At 38.9% G+C, this 10631-nt stretch overlaps 1 protein-coding gene across 1 annotated transcript; it reads left to right on the top strand.

The window, feature by feature from the left end:
- Positions 1–5667: 5667 nt before the first annotated feature.
- On the top strand, positions 5668–6627 carry LOC115503914 (olfactory receptor 2AE1). The gene has a single exon (XM_030300467.1). The coding sequence runs from the start codon at positions 5668–5670 to the stop codon at positions 6625–6627; it is 960 nt and encodes a 319-aa protein (XP_030156327.1).
- Positions 6628–10631: the final 4004 nt, after the last annotated feature.

Consider the following 10631-nt stretch of genomic DNA (forward strand, 5'->3'; position numbering starts at 1 on the left):
TCTTTTTTAACTTTTGTATCTGAAATCTTTTCACATATTATATTAATGTAGTCTGTAAAATTGGAGTTTGACCCATAGTCAGGGTGGGAAAGTTTAGTGGTTAATTACCTGCCTCCATTCCTTGACTTCTTTTCTATGATATGGCACATGAGGAAACCTTCTAAAGTGTGTTGTGGGCAATAGGGATTAGATCTTTCTCAGATTGTGCTCTCAAAAGGGTTGGATGGAAAGGGGCTAGGGTGATCTTAGTTCTAAGATGAAAAACAAGCTAGGGACTCTCGGGATTGTTTGTCTCCATAGTTAATTGGCCCTTGGAGAAGATACTCCCATGTATCTTCAGATCTACACTCTTCAAAATATCTCATTCCCCTGACCCCTACAAGTAAACTTTAAGCAAAGCCCTTTGGGAATGCTTATCTCAATTCATATGGCAAGTCTAATTGGCATCTTGAGTAATGGTTTCCAGAAAAGATTCAGGATATGTCCCCTGGGTTGGGATCCCTGATGCCATATATTTAGTGTCCTCAGTTTGCTTCAGATGACATCATAGGTCTTCTGAATTAGAGGGATGTTCTATTTCTCACAGATGCTGCTCCTCTGTCCTCAAGATTGGTTCATGTCAGGACAAGTCTATCCTCATTCTCACCCCTATGATTGCTGTTGAGAAAAGATTCATGCAGTTAGGAAGGGGCTTATTCTAAAAACACCAGTGCTAGAAAAAAATTCTAGTTAAGCAGAAAAGGAAGTATAAAGCTAAGAAGAGAGTGCCTTGGGTGATTCAAAATAGGGGAAAATCCAAAACAGATGTTCTTTTGACTCTGGACTCATTGAAGATTAATCTAATATTAAATGCAGCTTCTTAATCAGGTCACATTAATGGAAATTTTTATTGTCCAAGCTTGCATTTCCATTTTGGGATAGAGCAGTGGCTCAGATACATGTTTAGAGGCAGAGGAAATATATGCATGATTCAAAGGCCCCACTAGTAGAGGTTAAAGAAGTTCAGTTACTTAATCTGTCATGATGTGCACTGCCGAGTTCAAAATCTGAGGACAGATTGCAAGAGCATTACAGAATTACAGTTACTGTTGTTCCTGATGATACTCTGTCACTAGGATAATTAGTGTCAACAATGGTAACTGTGTAGGACAATATCTTTTATGCCATTCCACTGGAATTTAAATGGCGATTTCCAGGATTAGACAAGGAAGTGTGATGAGCACCTCAGAAAAGACCTGAGTGATCAGTAGCCACTGTGTGAGTCAGTGTGGACCTATCCAGCCCTCTCTATTCCACTTCTGTATTTGTTCTGCCCACAAGTCTCTGCAGAAGGAATTTCGGGTAAGGTAATGCTGGGGCTTGAGGTATCTAGGAAATCTTTATTAGAAGTTAGGGTATCCTCTGGTATTGTCAGCTTATTTCCCCATCTCTTTAGTCAAAGGGTGATATTTGGACAGTTTGTGAACAAAGTTGCCAGAAATGGCAGAAGAAAAAGTCACTTGAGGGCCACAAATCAAAATGCGAAATTATTAGGAAAGTTGCCTAAGAGAGGAAGGGACATGAATCAGGTGATGGAAAAATTTACACTGTGGAGACTTACAGAGAAAGATGGAAACCAAGAAGGAAGGAGATGGGGAAGAGTGTGGATATCTAAGTAAAAGGGAAATATGTGGATGTTTTGACTGGGTTGGAGTGACTGGAAGGAGCATGGGGAAGGTTGGGCTCTTAATCCACAAGAGGCGAGTTTGAAATGGCAATGTGAGGGGGATGGCCAGATAGATAATCCCAGACTGCATTAATTTGGAGAGAGAAAATGTGACCTCTTTCTTAGTGGTCAAATTATATTTTGAAGAATACATTGAATTCTGAGTTATTTGCTTTAAAAAGTAAGTAGATAATCTGGAATGTATAAAGATCTAAGGAAATGTTCAGGAGGAAAAACATAAAGAGGGATGGCTGGGGATCAATTTGGACTATTATTCTGCTGAGTTGAGCTTTCCCATGGAGACCAAACTATCATTCTGGTCAGTATTCACATAAAAATTAGATAAAGGGCTGATTGGGAAATCTGGATGATTAAATTTCATAATCCTAGTTTTATCAGCCCGATTTGAAGGCTCTCAGGTCTACCCAGAACATATCTTTTTTTGTGTTCAGGTACATAAATATGGTGGCTTTGTTATGTGTTCACTTGGCACCTATACACAACTCTTTAAACTATACTTAACTTCCCAATAAAGACAATACCAAGTTACCCTTCCACCTAACATGATACAACTATCCCATGTATAATGAAAAAACATGTTATCCTTTTCCCAAGAGGAGAATATAAAACACATCAAGCATTTCCCCATAAGAGGATACAAAATCCTCTTTTTGTCTTTAGGTAAAATTCATTATACTCCTATCTGATTATACTCCTGCTTTTATGTCCTATAGCTTAAATGCTGAGATATTTAATATTTAACTATATTAATCTAGTTAAATTCATACTGAGATATGAAATTAATTATATTAATATATCTTTTGTTAGAAAAAGGGATGGCCAAGGGGAAGAAAACAAAAATATTTGGGTAATATACATGTACAAAATGTTCATATTAAAATAAGGAAGAAATGCCTATGACTATTACACTTTTGGTTTCTACAGCTGGTCACATGGTCATGCTGGTGTTTATAACTATTTCTTTCACTACCCATTCCATATTTCCTTTTTCCACAGGGTCATTTTTCCTTGCCTGTGGAGTGACCCAAACCTTCATTCTTGAAGGATCTGGGCCATTAGCAGTCCTGTCTGAATTGGGTTGTTGTAGTTTTCCACTGACTGTTATCACAGGACATTTGAGTATAGAGAGACACCATAGAAAATACCCTACATCCCTGATGTGCTCCTTCTTATCCCCATGGTATAGTAGCAACTCAGTTTTTCCTTGCTAGTCAGGATCAATCACACCAAGCCAGTAGAGTAACCTCCTTTGCTTGTTGATTCAGTGATATGAGGATCCCAAAGTGGCAGGGTGACAGTCTCAACTCTGAGTAAATGGAATCATTGTTGTGTCACCTGGTGGAAGAATACTTCCCCTTGGAACTAAGACCTCTAAACCAGCAAAGTCTAAAAGTGCAAGGACAGGAAGCAAGCATTTTGCTGGGGGACAACAGTTACAGACATTATAGTAAGAGGACTCACTCCCATTTCTACCTCTTGATTCCTGGTCCAGTGAACCCTTGCAATAAGAGAAACAGCACTCTAAGCTGGATGCAGACTTAGAGCACATACCACATTCTGGAGGACATCGCTCCATTGTGTTGTTACTGAGTTTTCAAAAGGCTGTTCTACCATTCTATCAAGCCAGTTGTTTGAGGATGGTGGAAACTGTGGTAAGCCCAGTAGATTCCATGAGCATGGCCCCAATCCCACACTTCATTTATTGTGAAATAAATTTCTTTTTTTTTTTTTTTTTTTTTTTTTTTTCAACGTTTATTTATTTTTTGGGACAGAGAGAGACAGAGCATGAATGGGGGAGGGGCAGAGAGAGAGGGAGACACAGAATCGGAAACAGGCTCCAGGCTCTGAGCGGTCAGCCCAGAGCCCGACGCGGGGCTCGAACTCCCGGACCGGGAGATCGTGACCTGGCTGAAGTCGGACGCTTAACCGACTGCGCCACCCAGGCGCCCCGAAATAAATTTCTTATTCAGAAGCCATGCTTCTTGGAATACCGTCATGTTGAATAAAGTATTCTATAAGTCTGCAGGTGGTAGTTGTGCCGGTAGCACTATAGGCAAGAAAGGTGAAACCATATCCAGAGTAATTGTCTCTTCCGGTAAGAACACAGTATTGTCCCTTCCGCATTGGAAGCAGTCCAACATAATCAGTGTGCCACCAGGTAGCTGGCTGATTCCTTTGGTGAATGCTGCCTTATCAGAGACTCCGTGGTGGTCTCTGCTGTTGGCCGACTGGGCACCCAGCAGTGGTTGTAGCTAGACCAGCTTCAGTGAGTAGAGGTCCATGTTGCTGAGCCCATGCATAACCACCATCCCTGTTGCCATGGCTACTTTGCTTGTGAGTCCATTGACATGAACAGGAGTGACTGAAAGTGCTAACTGTGGTCCACAGAATGCGTTGGTGCTTGGAGAGGATGACTTATTTTGTGGATGATAGTAATGGGTATTTCTTCCCTATTTTTATACAAATATTTTGCACATTTTTAGTTGTATGCAGGATAGTTATGTTAGGCAGAAGAATGACTTTGTTGTGTTCACTGGCTTTAAGGAAATGTGTATGAATGTCCAGCCAACAGAGGATGGTCTCTGGTGGTTTTGTAATATGTCCTCTTTGCTAGGGTGAATTATACTTCCCAGAATTCCCATTTTTGTGTTTTTCTGGTGAAGATGGGCCATAGGAGAGATTCTAAGGGAGATTTAGAGGGCATAAAGGAAGTAGCCATTTTGTAGTTTACATATGTGGTTGCTGATCTGCTGACTTAATCTCTTGGTGTGAAAGCAGCTGTTGGGCCCGCGATTGCTCTACGTTTCCCTGGATCCTCCTAACTTATCCTCTCTGATTTCTGGGCCAGGTGTGCATGTTTAGCCTCATTAGGAAGAGCCCCTGCTTCTTCCAAATAACCACATCCCCCAATTCCAGAGGCAACAAGAACTGACATGGGTTTCAGTCTGCCCTTGTGGGGTTGTAGCTTAGGCTTGTATATTCCAGTCTGCCCTTGATCTACCACCCTTTATATCCATTTTCCCTTCCTTACCACTTGCCCTACAGACCTCAAGTTCCACGATCAGACACAAAGGTGACAACCTTATATAGACAGCTTAACCAGCTTTCACAACTGTGTAAGGCCAAATTTTTTTTTTAAATGTTTATTTATTTTTGAGACGGAGAGAGACAGAGCATGAACGGGGGAGGGTCAGAGAGAGGGAGACACAGAATCTGAAACAGGCTCCAGGCTCCGAGCTGTCAGCACAGGGCCCGACGCAGGGCTTGAACTCACCAACCGCGAGATCATGACCTGAGCCGAAGTCGGACGCTTAACCGACTGAGCCACCCAGGCGCCCCCAAATTTTTGTACAATCCACTAAACGTATATGTTTATATTTATACTTATAAAAAAGTACACATACTCATAAGTATCTATATAAAGTATATAAAATTTAGTGCACATAAAGTATATATACACATATAAAAGCATATGTGTGTAAAGATATACACATATATGTGTATAAAAATACACGTATATGAGGTATATAAAAATATATAAAATATACATCATATATGTGTATAAAAATATATGTGTATATACACATGTATGTGTATATATATATTTCTTCCTTATGTGTATACACACACACACACACACACACACACACACACACTTCTTCCTTAATGAGGAGAGACTCTTGTTTTGAAGAATGGCACTTAACAGAATGTAGATATTCTGGATTTTCAGAGTTAATCATGTTTGTGAAGAGAGATTTGAGTTCTTTTTCTGAAAGTTTATTTCAATAATTAGAGCTGTTGAATAATCAGAAATAGAAAAAAATTCTCTTCTCAAATTCTTTGCTAGATTAAAAGGTGTTTACTGTCAGGTGTGCTGAACCCCGGTATTTCTGATATCACACTCATCTCTTTCCTCTTTCCCCAGGACTGAGAAAGGGGACATGTGGCAGAGGAATCAGACCTCTCTGGCAGACTTCATCCTTGAAGGGCTCTTTGATGACTCTCTCACCCATCTTTTCCTTTTCTTTTTAACCATAGTGGTCTTCCTTATTGCGGTGAGTGGCAACATGCTCACTATTCTCCTCATCTGTGCTGATGCTCGGCTTCATACACCCATGTACTTCCTGCTCAGCCAGCTCTCCCTCATGGATCTGATGCATGTCTCCACAACCATCCCCAAGATGGCTACCAACTACCTATCTGGCAAGAAGACCATCTCCTTTGTGGGCTGTGCAACCCAGCACTTCCTGTATTTGTCTCTGGGTGGTGCTGAGTGTCTTCTTTTAGCTCTCATGTCTTATGATCGCTATGTTGCCATCTGTCATCCACTTCGCTATACTGTTCTCATGAACAGAAAGGTGGGACTGATGATGGTGGTCATGTCGTGGTTGGGAGCATCCATAAACTCTCTAATTCACACAGTGATCTTGATGCACTTACCTTTCTGTGGGTCTCGAAAAATCCACCACTTCTATTGTGAGTTTCCAGCTATTTTGAAGTTGGTGTGTGGAGACATCACTGTATATGAGACCATAGTGTACATCATCAGCATTGTACTTCTCCTCCTCCCCATCCTCTTCATTTCTACATCGTATGCCTTCATTCTCCACAGTGTCATTCAGATGCATTCAGCTGGGAGTAAGAGAAATGCTTTTGCCACTTGTAGCTCTCACCTCATTGTGGTTTCCTTTTGGTTTGGTGCCTGCATCTTCTCATATATGAGGCCCAGATCCCAGAGAACTCCACTGCAAGACAAAGTTGGTTCTGTGTTCTATAGCATCATTACTCCTACCCTGAATCCTTTGATTTATACTCTCCGGAATAAGGATGTAGCCAAGGCTCTGAGAGGAGTGATGGGGAGAGAGATTCTCACTCAGAGATGGCAATTGCAGTTATCCTGAGTATAAGAGTGGAATAGGGGGTGCTGGGCGGCTCAGTCAGTTAAGCCTCTGACTCTTGATTTCAGTTTAGGTCATGAACTCACGGTTCATGAGATTGAGCCCTGTGTTGGGGCAGAGAGCACAGACTCTGCTTGGGATTCTTTCTATCCTTCTCCCTTCTTGCTCTTTCTCACACTTTCTCTCAAAATAAATAAATAAGCTTTAAAATATAAATAAAATGTTAAAAAAAAAAGAGTGGAATGGGATAAACTCCTTAGCCGATCTGTGTAAACCTCTAAGACTTTTCAAGGCTCCAGATACCTGATGACTATTGCCAAAATCAAGTGGTTAGCATATAATTCCAGTATTCTTGTGGTCTCAGGCACCTAAGCACTGTAGAGCACTATCTTGGCCCATTTGGGCTGCTATAACAAAAATACCATACACTAGGCAGCTTAGACAACAAGCATTTTATTTTCTCATTGTTCTGGAGGCTAAGAAATCCAAGATCAACTCTTGAAATTACTAGATGCTCCCTCATTTCCTTTTGATTTCTTTAAAAATATAGCCTTGCCAAAATGTGCTTCCCTGACTACCATATCTAAAACAGCACTCTGCATCCTCTGTCCCCTGCTTCAACTTTATAATACTACTTTGCATAATTTTGCATATTATATTATATTATATTATACTTATTGTTTTTCTTACTAGAACATGAGAAACCAAGGGCAAGGACTCTACTTTGTTTACTATTGTCTCAGTAGAGCCAAGAAAAGAGCCTGACATGAAGTAAGTGTGCAACAGCTATTTGTTGCATAAATTAATAAATGAAAAGAATGTAGATTGTTTTAACTATCTCACATGACATTAATGATATTTAACTCAGAAAGGGGAAGAGATTATAAAAATGAATAATACAGTAGATGGCTTGGCAAGACTCATTTGTTTTAGACAGCCAGATGTTAATCTCATGCAAATGCAAAGAGATCTGACATCTTAGTGAATTTTTCTGAGATCTAATGATCTGAGGGATTCCAAAGTGAGGAAAATTTCTATATCTTACTTCCCTATTAGTTAAAAAAAAGTCGTGAAGCCCTGGGACCATCTTCAAGAAGAATAACACTTTGAGAGCAAAGTTATGCCTTTTTTTCACAAGAAAGTATTTTCCTTTTCAGAAACAGCTTTTTGGCATTCTATAAGATGAGCCACCAGTTGGGTGCCTTCTTATCCATCTAGCCCTAAGACTGGATTTACCTTGTAACATTCCAGTATCAAGTGGAAATGATTTTTTTAAGTTTATTTATTTATTTTGAGAGAAAGAAAGAGCAGGGAAGAAGCAGAGAGACAGAGAGAGAGAGAGAGAGAGAGAGAGAGAGAGAGAGAGAGAGAGAGGATCTCAAGCAGTTTCTGTACTGTCAGTGCAGAGCCTGACATGGGGCTCGAACTCACGATCCATGAGATCATGACCTGAGCTGAAACCAAGAGTTGGATGCTTAACCGACTGATCCACCCAGGCACCCCAAGTGGAATTCATTTTTATAGAAACCGTGCCTGGGTTGTTTCTGAAGGCTCAAGGGTTTTGCACAAACAGTGAGTTCACAATCCCGATTAGATAGAGGTGGTTGTTCTGCTACCTCTCTTTCTACACATACAACTATGGCCTTGTCAGGGATGCTGTAAGATTATTTGGGAATGAAACAATTTAGGCCAACTCTATGGAGGGTATTCATGCAATGCTAGCACCTGTCAAAAGTAAATAACATAGTTTTATATAGGCTCCCCTTGAGAAGAGATTTAACACTACATTATTATCATCACTTTATATATTCCAGATATTAACCCCTTTTCAGATATGTGGCTTATAAATATTTTCTCTCATTCCATAGGTTGCATTTTAACTCTGTTAATTGTGTCCTTTGATGAACGGAAGTTTTAAATTTTGAGGTATTCCAACTTACCTATTTTTACCTTTGTTGCAGGTACTTTGTGTGTAATATCCAAGAAATTATTGGCAAATATCATGAAGCTTTCCCCTTATGTTTATTGTCTTAAGTCTCTACATTAGAATTTTGATACATTTTCAGTTAAATTTTGTATATGGTGTAAGGTAAAGGTTCAACTTCATTCTTTTGCATGTGAATATCAGTTTTCCTGGCATCACTTATTGAAAAGACTGTCTTTTCACCATTGAAGGATCTTGGCATCCTTGTTGAAAATCATTTGGCCATGTATCTGAGGGTTGCTTCTTGTGCTCTGTATTCTGTCCCATTGGTCTATATGTCTATCTTTATGCCAGTATCACACTTTTGTGATAACTATAACTTTGTAGTAACTTTTGAAATCAGGAAGTGTGATTTCTCCAGTTTTATTCCTTTTCAGGATTGTTTTGGCTATTTGGGGTCCCTTGATTCCATATGAATTTTAGGATAGATTTTTCTGTTTCTGAAAAAAAATGTCATTAGGATTTTGATACCGATGACATTGACTCTGTAGATCACTTTGGGTAGTATGGATGTCTTAAAATATCAAGTCTTCAAATTCATGAACACAAGGTATCTTTTTATTTATTTGTCTTTTTAATTTCTTTCAGGAGTGGTTTGTATTTTTCAGTGTACAAATCTTTCATTTTCTTGTTTAAGTCCATTCTGAAGTATTATTTTTGATTGCTATTGTAATCAGAATGAAGTTGGACCTTTAAGTTACACCGTATACAAAAATTAACTAAAAATGTATCAAAAACCTAATCTAAGAGTTAAAATTATAAAACTCGTAGAATAGACATAGGGGGAAAGCTTCATGGCATTGGATTTACCAATGATATTTTGGATATGACACAAGAAGCACAAACAACAAAAGTAAACATAGGTAAATGGGACTACACCAAAATTTAAAACTTCTATTCACCTAAGGACACAATCAACAGAGTGAAAAGGCAACCTATGAAATAAGGGAAAATATTTATAAACCATACATCTGAAGGGAGCTAATATTCAGAATGTATAAAGAATGACTACAACTCAACAACAACAACAACAACAACAACAACAAAATAACCAGGTTAAAAAATGAGTAAAGGACTTGGATAGACATTTCTCCAAACAAGTTATGCAAATAGACAATAAGCACATGAAAAGATGCTCAACATCACTAATCATTAGGGATATGATTAGGAAAAAAATCAACACAAATTGGATTAAAGACTTGGAAGTCAGACCTGAAACCATAAAACTACTAGAAGAAAACATAGGGGGTGGTCTCCTTGACATCAGTTTTGGTAATGGGTTTTTGGATTTGGTAACAAAAGTAAAGGCAACAGAAGCTAAACAAACAAGTGGGACTATATTAAACCAGAAAACTTCTGCACAGCAAGGAAAATTATCAACAAAATGAAAAGGCAACCTACAGAGTGGGAGGAAATATTTGGAAATCATATATCTGATAAGAGGTTAACATCCAAAATTTGTAAGGAACTCCTATAAGTCAATAGCAAGAAAACAAACAATCTGATTTAAAAATGGGCAGAGGAGGATTGTGGGAGGGGGGATGGGCTAAATGGGTACAGGGCATTAGTGAATCTACTCCTGAAATCATTGTTGCACTATATGCTAACTAACTTGGATGTAAGTTAAAAAAATAAATGAAAATAAAAATGGGCAGAAGAACTAAACAGTTTCCAAAGAAGATATATGAATGACCAACAGGTACATGAAAAGGTGCTCAACATCCTTAAGCATCAGGTAAACGCAAATCAAAACCACAATGAGATACTCCCTCATACTGTTACAATGGCTGTTACCAAAAAGATAAGAGATAAGTGCTGGTGAGGATGTGGAGAAAATGAGAAAAGGGAACACTTGTGCACTGTTGGTGGGAACGTAAAGTGGTATAGCTACAATTGAAAACAGTATGGAGTTTCCTAAAAAACTTAAAAATAGAACTACAATATAATCCAGCAATTCCACTTCTGGGTATATATCCAAAGGAAGTGAAATCACTATCACAAAAAGATATCTGTATCCCCATGT

This window comes from Lynx canadensis, chromosome E3 (genome assembly GCF_007474595.2).
Source record: "Lynx canadensis isolate LIC74 chromosome E3, mLynCan4.pri.v2, whole genome shotgun sequence".
Taxonomy (NCBI): Eukaryota; Metazoa; Chordata; class Mammalia; order Carnivora; family Felidae; genus Lynx; species Lynx canadensis.

Excerpts from the sequence above, each read along its gene's own strand:
- LOC115503914 (XM_030300467.1), top strand. The coding sequence starts at position 5,668 with ATGTGGCAGAGGAATCAGACCTCTCTGGCAGACTTCATCCTTGAAGGG.